This window comes from Beta vulgaris, chromosome 7, assembly GCF_026745355.1.
Source record: "Beta vulgaris subsp. vulgaris cultivar EL10 chromosome 7, EL10.2, whole genome shotgun sequence".
Lineage (NCBI taxonomy): Eukaryota > Viridiplantae > Streptophyta > Magnoliopsida > Caryophyllales > Amaranthaceae > Beta > Beta vulgaris.
In genome coordinates this window covers 13,997,009-14,016,531 of record NC_079208.1, presented here as the reverse complement: position 1 = coordinate 14,016,531, position 19,523 = coordinate 13,997,009, and the positions used below count along the sequence as shown (strand labels likewise).

The following is a 19,523-nucleotide window of genomic DNA, read 5'->3' as shown; positions in this document are numbered from 1 at the left end:
ATTTTTTATACTTATGCATAATCATAGCAAATGTAGTTAAAAAAATATTGTAATATTATTCTCATGTGCATGTCCCAAGTAGAATTTATGTTATTCTTTTTGAATAATTGTTCTAAAGTCAATGTAATAAAACCAAGTTGTACATCGCTCATATTCTAACTTTCAAAGTTCATATCACATATATTAAATCTCATAATATAAAATATCTTAGAACATATTTCTAGAATTTAGATGAATAATTATAGCTAACCTTTAACATGATTTAGTATTATAGACACGTAATCTGACTCACCAATAGTATCCAATGATGAAACATATCATCATCCTAAATTAGTCTGGTCAATAGGAAGCGAAATTTGAAGAACTAAGCCCAAAATTATTTCAAGAATAACTTATCAAAAAAAAAAATCATTTTAAGAATAACAAGTCTATGTATTTGTTCCAAAAAGTCCAATTAATTATTCATGATAATTAATTATATTTTAAAGTCCATTTTCAAGAATTTCTAGAAATTAATTTTGATAATTAATTGTATTTGAAATAAAAAAATTCTAAATTGAAAGATATTATCAAAAATCAAAGTTCCATTCAAATGACATCATACTGATGACTTATAATCATCAATACCTAAGACTTGTTTGTACGAGATACAATCATATAAAGCTGTAATGCATAAGGACCAATATTGTCAATATCCAACTATCATGGCTTACATGAAATGCATGTAGTGGCATATTGAGGGATTTTTATACTGACACAACAACATAATGGTACTAATTAATCAATACATCACGCACTAGAGTGTAGACCTCATCTGATTACTTGTGAGACAAAATGATCAAAGTTAGATCAAACTTTTGGAATCTCTATATCAAACTTTTTTGTCATACCACTTTGCTATATACCCATTTTTTATTAACTTATAATTTGTTTTTGTTTTGTTAACAATTTAAAACTCTATTAAATATTTTGGTATAACGAACACTAAAATAAATTATCATTGGCTTTTGTTTAATAAATCACAATCTGACGAATATAGTGTATTTTACAAAATTTTGCATTATAACAAATGTCAAATCTACACACTCAATATGACGTACATTTAGAAAGTGACGAGTTTTTCTCAACATGACAAAATTGTAGGACGCATTAATCTTTCGGAATGTGTGAGGAAGATTTATCATTTATGGTTGGAAGTAGTTCAATTAACCTTTTCGTCCATGCACTTTGAGCATTTGCATCTGAAGCCATAATCAGCGAGTAGTTTCTGCCTCTCTTCATATGGTAATTCCTCATCAATATACGATATAGTTACCTGTAGATAAACAGAATAAGAGTTATCAATTCTATCATCAATATTCTCAGCACTCGTATGTCTCATCACATCAAAACTTGGATCATCAATCAACAGGTGATAGTCTAGTGGTATTGGCATCACCTCCGATCCCAGAGGTCAAGGGATCGAGTCTCACCCCTTGCAAGAATGGATCCCCAATTTCCCCCCTTCCTTGCAAGGGTCTTCATCTTACCTTAAAAAAAAAAAAAAACATCAAAACTTGGATCATCATGGGCTCATGGCTACACTATACCTGCTCTCCTATTCGAATAGGCGTAATCGCAACAATCGTTGCTTGACCATCTCTATCCTGTTTTCAAAGCACATAAAAGAAATATAAGTTGTATTAACCAAAACTACACGGGAAAGATAATTATGTGTCAAACAGCATATTATGTTTAGTTTCCACAAACACCAATTATAATGATGTTCAAAAGAGAACTAAAGAGAATTTAGAGAAAGTATTCTGGTTCACCAGTGGTCACAACTAGAAAAATCAGCATCTTGAATTTCTTACTTTCAAGTAAAACATGTATGTAGTCACAACTCACAACTACTTTTTTGAGCCAAGAAATGATTTTTCATACGTTAACCTTTTCTATCAAATTTACGGACCAATTTTTTATATAGCATAAAGATTTTAAGTGGCAGATGAGGTACAAAAACATTTCAAAAATCGAGTTGCTTCACCTTCAAGTAGCTATACTAATTAAACATTGACATTGATAAACAGCAAGGAGAAGTGAGATATTAGATTTAAGAAATCAATGTCAGATATCAGGAATCAGATCACAAGACATTAAACTGAAAAATAAATAAATAGCAGTATCTCTCCATCCAAAAAGTTATAACAATTAACACCAATATCAGACCCTTAATCACAATAAAATGGGTCACTGCATGAGCTGAGAATTAATCTTTGGTCTAATTCTCTTCTATCAAGTGCTATATGCTCCTAGAAACTAAATTGCTTCATATTGTTACTTACACCCTCCATCCAAGTCAACTTTGGCCTCCCAGTTCCTTCTTTAACCTTCATTATCCTGACTGATGCATCCTCTCATGGATGGCTCACATGTCCAAGCCAACATAATCAAGTTCTGTCTTATCTTTACACTCAATGTTTACAACTCCAATCCTCATTCGTATATCATCGTTCCGAATTCTATATCTAAAAATGTTCCACAGATTATCGTAATATGTGCATCTCTGCCACCCCTATCTTCCTAACATTATGTTTCTAAATAGCCGAACACTCAAACCCATATAATAGCACTCGTCTAATAGCTAACATATAAAAATGTCCTTTCCACGTGGGTCCGCTCCTCCTCACAAGGCATAGCTGGATGTCTCCTACATTCTATACAGACGTAGCAACAGTATGATTGAGGACATGTTCCCTGCTCGACATCCACTACATAGATATATGCACGAGCTCACAACAAGAAAAATTCATATCCCATGTAAATTTTCTGAAAGGAATTAGAAAGCATGAAATCTTTACATGAACTAAGAAGACAAACACAAGCTATCAACCAGGAAAGTCTAGTATACATACATTCTCTCTCTTAAAAGCTTTTGCATTTGGACAACAAGAATGATTCATACAGCTCTGCAAAGGAAAGAAAGCAGTTCCTACAAGGAAGATACATAAATTTCAGATAAGCCTTGTATATCACAGTTGATAACAAAATCAAATTAGAATCTAAGCCACCAATTAGCAAGCACAACTTTTCAGCAATTGTTCAGCTTCCTGTCACTAAGGTATCTATTTTCTGAATACCTCATCTCTACCATGCAATAGAAATTATTGAGCAACGATAAAATTAAGGCACATATCCCACCTTGACAATAAATTGGATAATCGTCATCAAGAGCCTCCAATATTGGCCGAGTTACAGCTTCAACTTCTTTCTGTAGAAAATTGCAGGAGGACGACAGGCAATGATAGCAATGCGTGGAAACTATTTAACTTTAAAAGTCAGAAGCAAGCATCTAACCCTTGGGGATTGCGGAAGATCGTCTACATACAGAAAATAATCTTCGACTGGAGAGGCCACAACCAAATCGCTACATAGTATAAAAGTTAAATTGAATGTTAAAACAGTTTTTTATTTGGGGGAGAGGGGGGGGGGGAGAGGACATATCATCATTCTGCAGGATTCCGACAGAAACCAGTGGTGGAGATTACATCAGACGATGCAAAAAAGAACCATAGAAAGAAGCAAAACCACATAAAACAGGGTAACTTACAGATTGTTTAACTCAAACATGCCAATTATCTGACCATATATCTCCAGGGAGAATACTTGAGATTGTCAAGGATGAAAATTAGTAATGATGTAAAGCAAAAGACAAGAGTCGGTGATAAAAAGAAAAGTACAAAAAACAGCAAGGATACAAGGTGCGCACTCTGCATCAAATATCGCTGCTTTCAAGAGTTGCAGTGACTGGCAAGCACAATAAATATTAGGATTCTACTACTGCTATAACAAGAATATGAGCACTAGAATACGATGAATGAATACAAGCAGAAATTTGCAAGAATCAGTAAGGTAACTAAGAAAGACAAAAGAGGACCCAGGCTGAAGTGATACTAATCTCAAAAAAAAACCTAGCAAACTCATCTTAAAAGATGATCAAATTCTGTAGAGCTAATAGCATGTTCAGCAAAAAATCCCATTTTCCAGGTTTCCTTTTTGAACATAAAATACGTCCAGTACTAGAGGTGAAAGGTTTTACTTGAGATTTTACTAATACCGTAACATGGCTAATTCCAAGCACTAGACAGGTGCTTTGGATAAAGAGATATAGGTTCTGAAATCCTCTGCCACAATGCCACAGCATTATTCTCTCTCCCACACCTTGACTTCCGCTCAACATAAGCCTCAGGTTCTCAGCCATGCCACTGACACCAACTCCTCCCTCTTTTTATCTAACCAAAATTTGCATGTATTAGATAAATTCATCTGTTCCAGAGATTATGCCCTTGGCTGATCAGATCCTCGAATATGATTTTAAATCTTGCCACAAATTCTTGATTCGAATTTCCCAAGCATTTTAAGATAACATCAAATAAACATTTGCTGCTCAGTTCAAAAGGCCATATTAATGCTTTCAATTCTGACCAATGTTGCTCAGTCACGGATTTAAAGTGTCGTACGGATTAAAAGTGTCGTATCCAAGTAGGGATCGGGACCAACACTCTACTCCAAAATTTTGGCCGATAGCCGACAAGGTCGAAAGAGTGTCTTCACCATATTTTAGGATACGGCTATCAGTTAAAGTGTCCGAAAAAACTCCCGACATTTTGTTTTTGTTAAAATAAATATAATCAATTTTAAAATAAAAACAAAAAAGGATAAAATTCAATATATTTAATATATGAAAGAAAACTACTTAAAACATCAAGAATCAGAAGTCAAAAAGCCTCCTCAAAATAGGAAAAGCAGCCCTTCAATTCATTAAAAATCTGGGAAACTAACAAAAGTTATCTTTAAGAAGGAGAGAGAGTGTTTTGCAGCTGTATACTTACCATCCACTAAGAGAAAAAACATCCAACATCCCTTTTCACATTTAGGGTTTCTCATCCAAGCCCTAGATTTGAAATTCGTCTTTGCCAATTCCAGGGAACCTTTCTTCATGCTCTTTCTCTCTTCTCATATGTCAATCTCAACATCTGTATCCCGACACTTGACCAATTATCCCAAGCACGTTGAGTGTCGTACCGAGATACTTGAGGCAAATGAAGGTGTCGGATTAACATAGCTATTAACTAAAAGAGAGCACACTATAACAAAGTGATGAATCAGTCCCCACTACTTTTTGCTTTTAAAATCATCGAAGTAAACATTATCGTACTCAGACTCGGGTACAAATATCAAACACAAGTACGTGCCTAAATCTCCAACTCCGCTATTATATGAAAATATTCCATGGTTTTGGTGCAAAATGAAGTGTCACTATCCATATTCCATACCCATGTTGTGCATCAAAAATCCAAAACAGGGTGCTTGAGGTAAAGTGTGGAGTCCGAGTAACATAGATTGAACATCATAGCCCAAAAGACTTTGGTCTTTTCACTTTATTTCTATTCGCACACGTAAATACATTATTACTGTGTTATGCATCTGAAAGTCATATATGGGGACTTCCAAATTCAATGACATGTGGACAAAGTTTAAAGAATGTCCAACATCCAAATATGGAATAGGGTGCATGGAATTCAAGAAAAGAAAATTCAAATTGTATATAGATGTTCTTTTAATACTTTTGTTGATTTTAAAAGAAAAAAACTATTGCATGATTAAAATTAAACTGGCAGACGCGTAGTAAATTAGCATAACTTAATATGTGAGAAGAAAGTACTTTTGTTTTTGGATATTGTAGGATTACTATTATTTTAGATCATGATTAGGATTAAGACCGATTTTTTTCAGATGACATACAGTTTTAGTTTAGTTTCGAAATATAATTACGATTAGGAGTAATAAGAATGATGCAAGATTATGACATAAAGTAAAAGAGTACCTATTATTATTTATTACTTCCACTGCTTTTATTAGTTGCAACATTTTGACTTTCACACTTGCCAACACAACTTTGACCATGATTATCTATAGTTATCTATTAGTTACAAAATTTAGAAAGTTCAAAATTTAAAGTTATACATTGTGATGAATACATACTATATTTCTTTTTATATGTTAGTAAAACATTTCGGTCAAGTATACCAGTAGCGCAAAAGTCATAATATTGCGACTAAAAACAACTAGAATGTTAGCCTAGCCTGTGCATTACATGGGTTTGAAAGCTCGTAAGTAATACAATGATTCTTGTTTTCTTTGCAAGGCATATTAAATAAAGTTTATTAAGATTTAATGCCGAAGTTTTACTAAAAGATAGCAATAACCTGGAAAACACAAAATGAAAAACATATTTTTAATATAAAAGTTAAATAGTTGAATTCCAGGAAAAGTTATTTGAATAAAAAGAAGGATCACCTCAAACGCCAGCTCCTTAAACTGCAACCTAAAGTCAACTTCATCACATTTGTCAACATCTTCTGGCAATGCAATGCATTCCCACCACCTACATGTATACAGAATAATTAAATGGTTTATGAGACATGCTTAGAATAATTAAATTCTATAAGACAAAAGTTACAACACAACTAGAATGATACTAACATCCTGCATTTAGAGTGAGGTCTAGCTAGACATGACTTGATAAGAAGTTTGTAGCTCTTGGCAAACACAGAAAGAAAAGGAAAAGGAAAAAGAAAGGACACAGAAATATACACATATCCAAGTTTAACGCTTCAACTGAGTACAATGATAATAGACTTGTGCAAAATTATCACAAGCTTGTATTTGACAAAAAAATCAAAATCAAACAATACAAAAAACTAGGTTAATACACTAACCAGAACTATCAACATCTAGATATAGTAACAGCCACGAATATTAATGGCACTCCCATACCATAGAATGTACACAGAAATTTAGGCCTGCACTATCACATGAGCATTTTTGAAGCAAAAATGCCACCTCCTTTATCTAATACATACACATGCATGGATCAATTATCATATAACTAACATATCAATTTTTTGCTATCCATAACAAATCAAAATCATCCAGTAGACAGCTTAACGACTCCATTAGATTGTTCGATCATAATAACTAATACTCTTTCCATCTCTAAAATCATTATCCATTTTGCCATTTTGAGACGTCTCAAAATACTTTTCCTGTTTCCTACTCTGGGTTGGGACCACATTCAACTAGTACGACATCAAATCACCAGCTATCCCCTACCACATCTACTTTTTCTTTCTTTTCTCAATAAAAACATTACCCACTATCTTCATCATATTTACTTCTTCTCTTTCCTCAACATAAAATCTTCCGAATGGCCCACCTCATACTTCCTCAAACTTTGTGCCTTAATTAAGCACATGGGGTAATGTATTTGAGACGGACGGACTAATTATTATAATTAAATAATTTCATCTTGAAGCTAATAGAAGTAGATTTACTTTGGAAAGAACAAAACACATTTATGTCTTCTTATTTTAAAGATAATTATCTTATAAGATTGTTACCTCGTGAGTTGATATTGCTCAGGACTGCTTAGTTATGAACTCAATAATCATAGTCACTTATAACTCAGAATGTTCGAACTTCCAACATAGTTCTCAAACCTTCAAACATAACTCCTCAGAGTTAGAAAGGAATACAGCTAACATTCATTTCAGACCGGATAGGGCTAAATAATCAACTTAATTCATTCAAAATCTAGAGCCCTAACGATCTAATCAGGAATTCTCAAAATCACTTCCATTCGAGAAGTCTTCTGCACTAAAAACTTTGGTTTAGGATAAGGTTCTCAAATCTATGGAGTATGCATCTTTTCCAGTACCTTCTCTTGTATCCCATAGACACTGGCTTCCATGCTTCCAGAAGTAATGATAAATCAACAGTTGCAGTATTGGATGCAACAGAACCTACTTCTTTGAGACGAGCTTCCTTCAAATTCTTGTATCTCATGCTGGTCATAGCAATCACCTGAGGCCCATAATAAGCAAAAGCAGATGAGAGGAAACCAGTTTGTGCATGAAAGGAAAATTAAATATTATAATTTATAGTATCAAAATGTGTACTCTGCATGATAAGAGTATATAAGAGTCCATGCTAAAAGCACATTCCTTTGTTCTTTTTCTATTGCAACATATGAGTTTTCAAGCTTGCCGATGCACAAGTTTAAACATTAATATCTCTACTTATGTTTTAGTAAAAAAATTATGAAAAGTTGATATTTTAGATGTACATATCAAGACGAATCTAAGAAGACCAGACATGACTACATTTTTCCTCATGTAAATATCACAATAGATGGTGAAAAGGTTGTGTGAATAGTGTAAAAACTCATATGTCGTGATAGAAGAAGAACAAAGTAAGTATTGTTTTGCCACTTATACTCAACAATATGAATTAACACAAGTGTGACTATTAGAGTATCTGTCTATATGACCCTTGAAATGTCAAAAATGGAGGATAGAGAATATACAAGGATTCATTAAAAACAAAATACCAGCATTAGATGTATGTGGACTCTTAGTTTCAAAAGCACCCAAGGCGTGCCTAGGTGCCAGGGGAGGCAAGAGCCAAAAGACATCAGGCAAGTCAGGGACAAGAAGTCAACGCGCAATTTGTCGCTTTAGGAGAGGTGCAAGCACACCGAGGTGCGCGCTTTTAGGAAAGAGTCGCATAAATAATTTTATCTAAGTTGAATACGAAGAAATTTTTTAATGAAATGTTACCAATGCTTTCATACACACACTTTAAGAAAAGTCATCACTAAAAATAAAAATCCCCAATATGGGAGTGAAACCCTAATTTTGCTAATTGAGATGTAGTCTAAATCGAGTGGTACCTGTTACTAGCGAGCATTATTGGTGACGTCTTGCACTAAATCAATCGGTGGTTGTCACTGGTGAAGAGTTCTCGAGTAAATTCTCTTCAATCTACTTTTTCTCTCTCTTCTTTGTCCCCTTTTGCCATCTTTTTCTTCTCTCTTCCTCTTCAATATGGGTCTAGTGGTGTTTGAAGATTATGCTTTAAGTCTTTCTTATCTTCGACTTTTCATGAGATGTTTGAAAATTGAAAGTCTCTGTGTTTTCTTTTTTCTTCTTTTCAAACTTAAAATTCACATGAAAATGTTGCCCCGCTACCCCACCAAAGTATTCCATTTTTTTTTTATGACCAGTGTTTTGTATTCACGTTCCTTTTCCTTTCTAAAATTTTAAGGGGATTTTAATTTATTTTTTTGAAAGTAAGGGACTTAAATATTTATATTCATAAGTATTTATCTAGATCATTCATTGAAATTCGATACTAAGAAAGCATATTTAGTCATCTACTATCAAAAAGCACATTTAGTAACTTCAAGTAGGCTTCAGGTTGCGTAAGAGATTACCCGCTGTAACAATGACTCTCCTAGAAGATAATAATGTCACATACTTACTCTATTTTAAAATACTAGACACACTTCTCCTGGTATGCTTGCCAACGCATAACTTTAACTATTGATATCTTTAAGTTCCTAACTCCCTACTCCCTACATGTAAAAATTATAAAAAGTTGATATTCTAAAAGTATATATCGAGACGAATCTAACAAGACCCCACTATATTTTTCCTTTCATAAAATCACAAAACAGGGTCAAAGGAGAGTGTAATTAGTGCAAAAGTCAAACCGTGTCATCTATTTTAAACAGAAGAAGAATTCATTAATAAGGTATAGTCAGGAGCCAATTTAGAATACAATATCTGCACAGCTGCTCCAAAGCTAATTTTACTTACTGCTCCTCAATATAGTATAGATTATCAGTTCATTGCAAAGCTCTAGATTAAGGGGTTATATGGTACGTAGGAATCAAGAGAAGGAAAGACTAAAAGACAATCATTACCTTACTCGGTGTTTGATTCTTTTTATATCTCTTTTAGTTTAGAAGTTCCCCCAATATCCTCTGACCTGATTACCGCAGTCCGCAGGGATTTACCCTCAATCCACTTAGCTTTGTCACTCCCCAACCACCATTAGTGGCACTCCACCACCAAATCAATAGCACAGCACCATCATCTGCCCTTCCCAGCACCACCACTAAACTTCATCCACCAGCAGCCACACAGCACCAGCAACCGTACTCTTTCTCCTATACCAGTAACATACATTACCACTGTCCCAACCACTTTACATAATTCGTTATCACCCCAAAACATTAGTCCACTGATATTTTAAAAGACCCAATAAGCTCATCAACACAGCAAAATGCTCACAACCAAGGCAAAATTGCATGCTAAATCATCGACTCATCGTGCCCAAGCCTTCAAAATGTTATTTATAGTCATTTATCTCAAAAGAGAAACCAACGATGGCCTCCATGGAACGACTAATCTTGAGAACCTGGGAATAATTTGACCCTATTATGGTTAAAGTTTGCTAGATAAGGTCCCAAATCTGGAAGCTGTGGCGTAATTCAATCATCATACAGTTAAATCTCATCAAGATATTCATGATGTTGAGCCAGGTGGCAGTGCGTCAGAGAAAGGTCTACACTGATGTTTGTTGTCAAAGACTTAGAAGGTAGGTACAGGTGGCAGTGCGTCAGAGAAAGGTCTACACTGATGTTTGTTGTCAAAGACTTAGAAGGTAGGTATAGGGAGGGTAGAAGGATTAGCTGTCGTGTGCTATGCGTTTTGGTGATTATAAGGACGGGAGAAGGTGGCCCTAAGGCTGAAAAGAAGTGTTGACTTAGTGATTCAGAAGGTCCGTTGATTGTGATTGGTATTTGGGGAATCAGTAGTATGGATGTATAGCTTTATTATTAGATTTGGCAACCAAACTCTTTAGGAATAGTAAGAAACCATTTCTCGTCTCAAACCAAACAAAATAAATAATCAATGGGTTTTGGATTCTTTCCTTTCCATTCTCTTTCTTGATTCCTTTCCTTCCTGTACCCACAAACTAAACCACAAAATTGTCAACCTAGGAACACTTTGAAGCAGAGGTCAAAGAAGCAGCTAGGAAGTGTAGGAAATAGGAAGAGAATTGATCATCAATTCATCACATACTTTGGGTTTTTTTTTCACATCTCTATACAGGATCTGTTATGGAAATGAAAGGACGTTCTCTACTCAGAGGAACCTGTGGTAGACTGTTTATAGAATACCATATTCAGAGCTGCTTGTAGACTGTTTATAGAATACCATATTCAGAGCTGCTTGTTGTTTCTCTGATACTCCAAAGCAACTTTTCATTCGGTAGTCTTTCTAGTCCTTCTCTAGCTGTGTTGCACATCAAGATTGTATGTTTGAATGATCCAACTTTGTAGTTTTGAGTTCATAAACTCTTTTGCTTTCTCAAGTGATGAGCCTCTTTGCTAAACCTTCTAGGAGGGTGATGAGATACTAATGCTTTTTGCTGAGATTGCTTTAGGCTTTGTCCCCTTGCACATTGCATCTTACTGTACCACTCTTCTTTATTTATTAATAAAATATTATCTTGAAAGGCCAAAAAAATAAATACCGTTCTCAGTTGCTTCATTTTAGTAAAACAAGTTATAAAAAAATTGTTTGCGAGCTTAGTTCATAAAAATGTTTAAAACCAGGTCACCATTTGTACACAGTCTGTGGAAGATCGATGCTCAAATCTTAGGATCAAGATGCTTCATACACCATGCATATAAAATGTGAGGAAGAGAGCAGTAAATGCATAGAACACCCTAGCATAGCTAGCAATGATAATATCACTAAAGATAAATGGTGACAGAAAACTGTGTCAGCGCCAAATAAAGAGAAAAAGGGATGCTGTGAAAAGAAAAAGGGGAAAAATTTATAAAATATAGAGAACCTACCTTTGCAGCAAGAATAAAGATATCATTTGTATCTGCAGTAAAAAAATGTAAGGATAAGCTGTAGAGACAAAAAGGGAAAGAATCACAAAATCAACTAATTAAGAGCCTTACCATTTGCATGCTCTACAAACTTGGACAGTGCCCTCCGACATGATGACTTTGACTTCTCTCCAGTACAGAGTAAGGAATGACAGTTTTGCCAGTCAATATCTGCACAATATTTGCTATAGACTTACAAATATTAGATATCAATTATCAGGGGGTATGGATGAGCAGCTAAGATATGAATTTACATAGCAACAAATTTCTTGGCTTGGATACGAGTAAAATACACTGGTACCACGGTTATCAGGATTGTTGGATTCGTTTACAGTGGTTATCAAACCATTGATGCCATGATGCATTGTCAAAATAACAAGTATGACTATCTCTGAGAATCTTGCCACAAATGGTCTTCACCTTTTTCTTAAGCAAACACAATGGATGATATTTGCTAGCAAGAGGCCCTTTCTAAGATTATACTGACTTCACGATGTCTACATCCATGAAAGACCCCCAAAAAGCTTCTGTAACGATATTTCAACATGCATTACTGCTTTCTGATTGCAAACATTAATCACCTAGCCAAACTGATAGAGGTGTAAACAGACAGAAACAGGCAACAGTTTTTCATACTATAAACTATTAGTACCGTCAAGATACAACAGCTCAATCATGATCAACATTTCAAAGTCTCACTTCTTTAAGTCGAACTGACCTTTAATAGCATTCAAGGTGTGTTTGGTTGGACAGAAAACATTTTCAATGGAAAGTGGTTTTCCATAAAACTGTTTTCCATAGGAAAACTCAATTCTAAATTGACATTCCTTTGTTTGGTTGCAAGGAGAGTATGGAAAATAAGTGAGAGGAAAGAGAAGATATAGCTAAGCAAATTTGTGGATTAATGGAGAATAAGTGAGATCTTCATGCCATGGTTGAAGACAGAGAAAGAGCATTTTTGTCAAATGAAATGGATGGAGCCCTCGATAATGGCGGACAATGCGGCTTCCCTTGCCTCACGAGGGAAAGTTATTTTTGTCAGCCCATATTTTCCCCTCTCAAATCCGATCCAAACCAAACAAAGTATGGAAAAATAGTTTTCGGGGAAAGCACTTTCCTCCTAACTAAACACCCTCTAATCAACACAAATCAGCATACCCTGTAAATTGCGCAAATAGGAACATGCACCCAAGTACACGTAGAGGATGGTGCACCCTCTCCTAAACGACGTAGTTTTAACATTTTAAGAGTGCATGATTTTGAGAAAAATGTTGTTATTTAATTCTTTAAATCTTGCAACTTGTTTCACCTTTTCAAATATGATTGTTAGAGAGATTCCTTTTGTTTAAAATTTGAATTTTAAAACGTATGTTCTTTTAGTTTAGACTAGATGTTCATTTACTATATGTTCTTTTCATTATGACCTATGTTTTTTTGTAATTAGAGATTCACATGACCTTTAATTTAATATTTTATGTGTTCTTTTACAAGAATGATATGTTCTTTAGGGTGCACAATGAGCATTGTGCACCCTAGTGCATAATCCACGCTTTGTGTAAATTGAAAGTGCATCAGTTAACTCCCGTTAGCCCCTTTTTTCTTGAGATTATTCCCATGAGTAAGTGTCATGTTCCACATGAAGAACAACATATACAGTATCTGTAACAAGTAATATATTGCCTTGGTAATCTTACGATAACAACAGCAATAACAACATTCTTATTTCTGTCCATTCCACGAGGGATTTCTAGGAAGAAGTGGATCTTCTTGGAATAGTAGGAATATACGGCTCACCCTCTCAGGCCCAACTAAGGAAAGGAGCCTACAAGGATTTGATTATTACAATTAACCCATACAATGCTTTTAATTTCCAGGAAGGCTATATCTGGAATGGATGAGTATAAGCTAGTTTATCCAAAATACAAGTTGAAAAAAAGCTTTTATTTTGCCATGAAAGTTATGCATGTTACCTGCAGTAATTCTCTTCTCCACAACCACCCGAGCAGGGAAATGGCAATGGTAAGGAAAATTTATCAGAGTGAGGCAATACAAGTTGACCATTCATTAGTGATTCAACAACTTCCTCGGAAACTGGAATTTTGCCATTTGAACTAGAAGCGGAACATTCTCCTAGGTTAGCATCTCCTATAAAACAGGAGTCATCTTCCGCATCGGAAGAGTCGCTATGGCATGGATTGCTCGAAGAAACACCAAGTCCCTGGAAATAGAGTTTCCTCCCTATTTGAAGTTCAATTGACCCTATAAAACGAAAACAAGACCCACAGACAAAGCAGTCCATCTGCAAAAAGCAAGAATCAGCAAACATGACTTAATTCATAATTATTAAACTAACAGGGACAAAAAATCAAAATTATTGGTTAAATCAAAGGGACCTTGTTAGTAGAGTGTTGAGAGCCCAAAAGCATTTGGTCTTTCAGCACAAGTTCTCCTTCTTTGAACTCAGCATCAGCATATACTCCTGCAGCAAAGCATGAAGGAAAGAAGTCAGGCTTATATGAAAAACCAATCTCTTACACTGGAAAGAAGTCAGGTAGGGCCATTCCTGAATATTATTGGGCTCGGGCAATATATGAAAAAGGGCCTCTAATGTATAAGAAATTTAATAAAATATGCATGTCTCTATGATAAAACTAATTGAGAATTGACTAACTCGTGTTTATCAGCCACTATTTCTTAAAAAAAAAAATAACTTTTTCATTTTTATATGATTTATATATATATCTAATATTCACTCCGTCGTAGAAAGATCTGAACGCTTATTAGTTCACGTAATTTAAGGAATAATAGTGGGATCATGCCAAAAATAAAAGTGTTTAAAATTGAAAATGGAACAAACAAAAAAACAAAAGTGTTCAGACTATTGTGGGACGGATGGAGTAGCTCGTAATAAGCTAGATAAACTAATAACTGAACGAATAAAATTGGAATATCAAATATAGAATACACTTTATCACCCAACGCCAATAAAAATTATTAGAAATCTAAGTATAGACTTCAGGTTCTATACATTATTTTTTAACAATTTACAATTTTAAGGTAGATAAGATCAATGATACAAGGGACGAAATTCGATACGAAACGCGAGATGGAAACGGAAACGGGAAACGCTACCTTGAGTGAATCGGGAACGTTTGGTGTTTAGTTTAATATAAACAGAACTAAAAATGTATTTAAAATTAAATCCATTTCCCATTTCTCAAAATATGATTACATAAAAAAAAACAAGAAAAACCTTGCAACTAAACAAAATAAAAAAATTAATATTTAATGACTACTAACTTGTAAAACTAATACTGCTAAAAAATTCAATATTAGTTGCAACTTGCAACCTTGCTAGTTCCCAATGCAACCATACACCTTTTCAAAAAACAAAAAAAAATAAAAAATGAAAGGTAAACCGTAAAAAATAAATGATGGGCCCCAATAAAGCATTAAAGCTTCTCAAGTTGTGTTTGTACTTTTGTCTCATATTACACTGTGCATCATCTTCAACCTTTCAGCTTTCCATCATCTCTTCCAAAAAAAAAAAGCTTTCGAAAAACATAACAAAAATCAAAATTATGAACACTGGAAGAAGAAAAAGGAAACGCCATGACCACTGAGACGCGAACCCAACGATTTGGGTCGCGTTCGTTTCGCGATTCGGTACGAACGAACCAGAACGCGATTCGGCCGTACGTCCCGCGTTTCTGGTTTCACTGGATAAGATATAAAATCATACTAACTAAAAAAAATGAAATAGTATAATATGGTGGTATAAAGGAAAATCAAGAAGCAAGTTTGAGTTATTCTAAAAATAAAATGAAAAAGAAAAGGAAAGTAACAACTAATGAAGTAGAACATTTTTGCCAAACTAGAAATTTGCATTGTAAAAAGAGATAGAAAAGGAAATTAAAATAAGTATGTTGGAGTTTATTGTAAAAAGAAAAGGAAAAAGAAAAGGAAAAGGAAAGAAACAAAAAAACGAAAGAATTGCAATATCTTTGGATTCGAACCGCTGAAGCCGCACAAACGCTCAACATTTACAGAGAAATACCATCTTTACTATGCTAGGTAGATGCAATCTCACGTTGACTTGAATACTTACTGTGATTTCAGAATTATGGTCCCTTGGGCAGGCGGCCCGCCTGCCCCTCCTAGGGCCGGCCCTGAAGTCAGGCTTTATATGAAAGCATGTGTCTTGGAGACCATAAAAAAGCATTTGTCACAACTAAATTGGAACAGAGGGAGTATATATTTTGATAAGGAAAATATTTTAACATATCAACGGCAGACGAAGATCAAAAGAAGAGGATAAGTTTTCATAACTGCAAACAAAGATTAAAAATTACACATTTCCTTTGAATTTCCTCAAATCAATAACCGCAAAAAGCCTATGTGCTTAGTCCACAAAGATGCTAAATAAATTTCATTATTTTACTTCCATAAAATAATTTTGCAAACATATATCTAAATACGTGCTATCTAGTTTTTGATTATGTTAGCACTTGATAGTAGCAATTCCCTTTTTTGGGGGAAGGGTAGGGGTTATAAGTTTTTTTTTGTTAACTAAAGAAATAATATTAATGAGTAATGACGGTAGAGAAATAAGATCATCAAATGACAACTAGTTGACCAAGAGCCTCTTAAAATCTTAATCAGGGGACAATAGTGGTTGAGTATCAACTAAACTTAGAGCCCAGATATACACCTTTGGAGAAGCATTGGAACACAAGAACAAAACCATTTCCACAAGACTCCCAACGTAGAAGCAGAAACTATCTAAGACGTGTGTGTTGCAATCGAACATAGCATTGTAAGGATTTTTAGCTTACCATGAGAGTCATATTCTTTTTTTACATAAAAATATGTATTTTTATTGGAGACCAAGGGGTGTCATCCATGTACTAAAGGAGGAGTGAGAAAAATAAGGAAGAAGCACTCAAGCTATCATGGAACAATTTATCTACAAAATCAGGATCAGTCAAATGTCGCTCAAAGACTAATCCAACAATACAAAAGTCTTAAGAAATGGAACTTGAAACCTTCACGAGCGGGAGCTAAGCCCTCAAATTATATTTTTTCTTTCTTTCTAATTTTACTAAATTGCCAATAAGCATCATCTTCCACGACCATAGAAGTAGGTTGCGAAAGCACAAACCATGTTATCGCCCCCATAAACAGTTCCAAAACCATTAGCTTCATATCAACCACAACCAAGAATAATGAACCCAAACGAAAAGGAAAAAAGGTTGCTCTCTCACCTTGCGGTAGCGCTTTTGGTTCCCTAAGTAGAGAAGTTCAACTCACGAAAGTATGCCACTCAGATAAGGAAGGTGGCAAAGAAAATAAGGTGCATTCTCCAATTATGACACTATTATGTCTACACTATTCCAAATCTTTAGTGATGACAAACTTACAGAAGTTATTGCATTCTCCTCTTGTTACAAGGAGGAACATTTATTGAACAAAATACAGCAACTCACTATGCTTCTAATCTTAAAAGATCTGTGGCGATCATCAAAGCTTCAGGTATGCCATCTGTGAACATTAATCCATTCTATAATTTACACTAAAATTATCCACAGATAATAGCCCTTGCTTTAAAATTATTTGTACTCATAAATAGTAATATACTATTGTCAATCCATGTACAAATGGTGTTGCAACAAGCTTCCCAACAAGGGCAATCTATATATTCTTCTAGAGGCAACTACCCCTAAAGTTTAAGATTCAAAGTAAAAAAAAACTATAAATTTTGGATGGATCCATTTTGGACCCGGATGTGTGGGACCCATTGTATCTGGATCTGGGTCTATTTTTCCGAACCTGTCGGATCCGGGGCACTTATGGATCCAGCCTGTGAAAACGGATCTAGATATGGATCCAGAAGGATCCGGTCTAGATCCGGCCCGTTGCCATCCCTACCGATAATTGCTTGGGTCAGCATTCTTGGCAATAACTCCTGGCAACAATGATATCTCCAGTTGTTTTCAATTGGGTTTTCAATGATCATCATAAGTTGATAGTTTATGCCAACACAACAGTCGAACCAAAAGTAAGTGACTTACTTGACTTTGATGTGGCAATGAGTGAGCAATAGGGATGAATGCTGCTTTGAATCCTTATGGAGATGTTCACATCGGAAGTAGCTTATTTGGTTTTCCACATACCTAGGTAATTGGCATGACGGCATCCAAGTGAGCTCCAGCTACTTTCTTCCAATCTTGAGGTAATGATGGATTATCTATATATGAGATTAATACGTTTGCATCCGCTAGAAATGGTAAATCATAATATGGTTCTGATACTCATATATGCCATTGAGCTTCACGGTTTGTGTGGTAGACACTAACTAAAAGGCGGTAATGTTATTGAACTTTTATATAATCCTTTACATTCTCATGTCAATGTCCCTGGTTATGGATTTTCATCCCCAACTTGTGCTTTTCTTCAATAATTTCCATTACCACTGAGTATCGCCTTTGAAGTAATAATGGCAATTTATGAATAGAAAGTAGCGTTTGAAGATGAACAAAGATTAGTTTGGAGTGTGGACACTAAGATGAGACTTTCCTCCAAAAACTTTACCAATAAAATCATTACTATTACCACGAAACCATCATTTATTCCCGTCACCAAAGACACTACAATCTCTCCTTGGTCTCACAAGTTCGTGTATAATCGATCGTTCATGTACTTATTACACGCATACAAGTATAAAATTAGTCATGCGTCCTATGCATGTACATATAGAATGAGGAGAAATTACACCCCTATTAAGCTCGCTAGCTTATTTACTAAGGTAGTCTTAGAAACACACTTAACAAATAGGCCTATTCAAGCACATTTTACTTTCGAGTTCAAGTCCGAACATTGTGAATATATGATAATAATATGCACATCAAATCAACTATTAGCAAAAATAGAATTCATAAATTTAGGAGGAAGAGACAGAACAGTACCCTTTCCATGGTCACCATCAACTTTAACTTTAATTCCTTGACATGGCCTTGTTGCTATCAGATTATCAAAATATTCCTGCCCACCAATTTTATGTCAAAACAGCAAAACAAAAAAAAAAAAGAACAGAACTTTTAATTAAATCAAAGCTGTAGAAATATTGAATGAAATGAGACAATAAAGCAAAGATATGATATACACCTGGGCTTTGTGAGAAGGAGGAGATTGGAGAAGAGCAGATATTTCGGGCGCGAATTGCACATCAAGAGGACAAATGCTCTCCATGCTACTTGCTACTTGCTAGGGGTGAAGACGGCGTAGTGAGGACTGAGGAGTGCGAACACCAGTATTGGACGGAAAGAGGGGGGAAATTAAATTATATACCGTGTGCGCTTTAGTTTTAGAATGTGTCGTTCAAGTAGAAAAGGCTCCCAACAAGTTCAAGTGCTGGTTACTTGTAAATGAAAATTAAAAAGATATTTTAACTGAAATAATACAAACTTTTGCTTGTTTTCTTGAAATAATATAAATTTTAGATTATTTCTAGTTAATACAAACTTTAGGTCAAAATTTCTCCAATAGGTCAAGTTTACAAGCACTCGGTTAATCCTTTGCACCGTGTGTCTGTTGACCTTTTCTTAATGAATTTCCCTCCCACAATTTGTTGACTCCTCAACCAAAAAAACAAAATCCTCCAGATTTTCGAAATTCCCCTTCACCAACCTCTGTCACTACGCCATTATTGAGTTTCTCTCTCCGCCGTTAC

The 19,523-nt window shown here is 34.9% G+C and overlaps 1 protein-coding gene across 2 annotated transcripts; it reads right to left on the bottom strand.

Moving 5' to 3' along the window:
• Positions 1-985: 985 nt before the first annotated feature.
• LOC104884016 (histone-lysine N-methyltransferase ATXR2) lies at positions 986-19,180 on the bottom strand. 2 transcript variants are annotated; one of them, XM_010668605.4, is made up of 15 exons: positions 18,959-19,180; positions 18,760-18,835; positions 14,188-14,273; positions 13,765-14,093; positions 11,867-11,979; positions 11,756-11,787; positions 7,760-7,905; positions 6,340-6,427; positions 3,738-3,786; positions 3,590-3,644; positions 3,337-3,406; positions 3,181-3,250; positions 2,895-2,971; positions 1,590-1,646; positions 986-1,315 (listed from the first exon to the last, which is right to left on the bottom strand). In XM_010668605.4, exons 1-15 carry the CDS (start codon positions 19,040-19,042, stop codon positions 1,202-1,204), a joined length of 1,446 nt encoding a protein of 481 aa, XP_010666907.1. In that variant the 5' UTR covers positions 19,043-19,180; the 3' UTR covers positions 986-1,201. The 2 variants fall into 2 exon arrangements, with proteins under 2 accessions (XP_010666907.1, XP_057246912.1); XM_057390929.1 differs by lacking the exons at positions 18,760-18,835; positions 18,959-19,180 and adding an exon at positions 17,866-18,024.
• Between the last annotated feature and the right edge of the window lie 343 nt (positions 19,181-19,523).

Bases quoted from the DNA above. Each gene is read 5' to 3' on its own strand.
- LOC104884016 (XM_010668605.4), bottom strand. From the start codon at position 19,042: ATGGAGAGCATTTGTCCTCTTGATGTGCAATTCGCGCCCGAAATATCT. The intron at 18,836-18,958 runs GTGTATATCATA...ATTGGTGGGCAG, and splicing joins CTCCTTCTCACAAAGCCCAG to GAATATTTTGATAATCTGAT. The intron at 6,428-7,759 runs GTACTGGAAAAG...GTATACATGTAG, and splicing joins TCTATGGGATACAAGAGAAG to GTGGTGGGAATGCATTGCAT.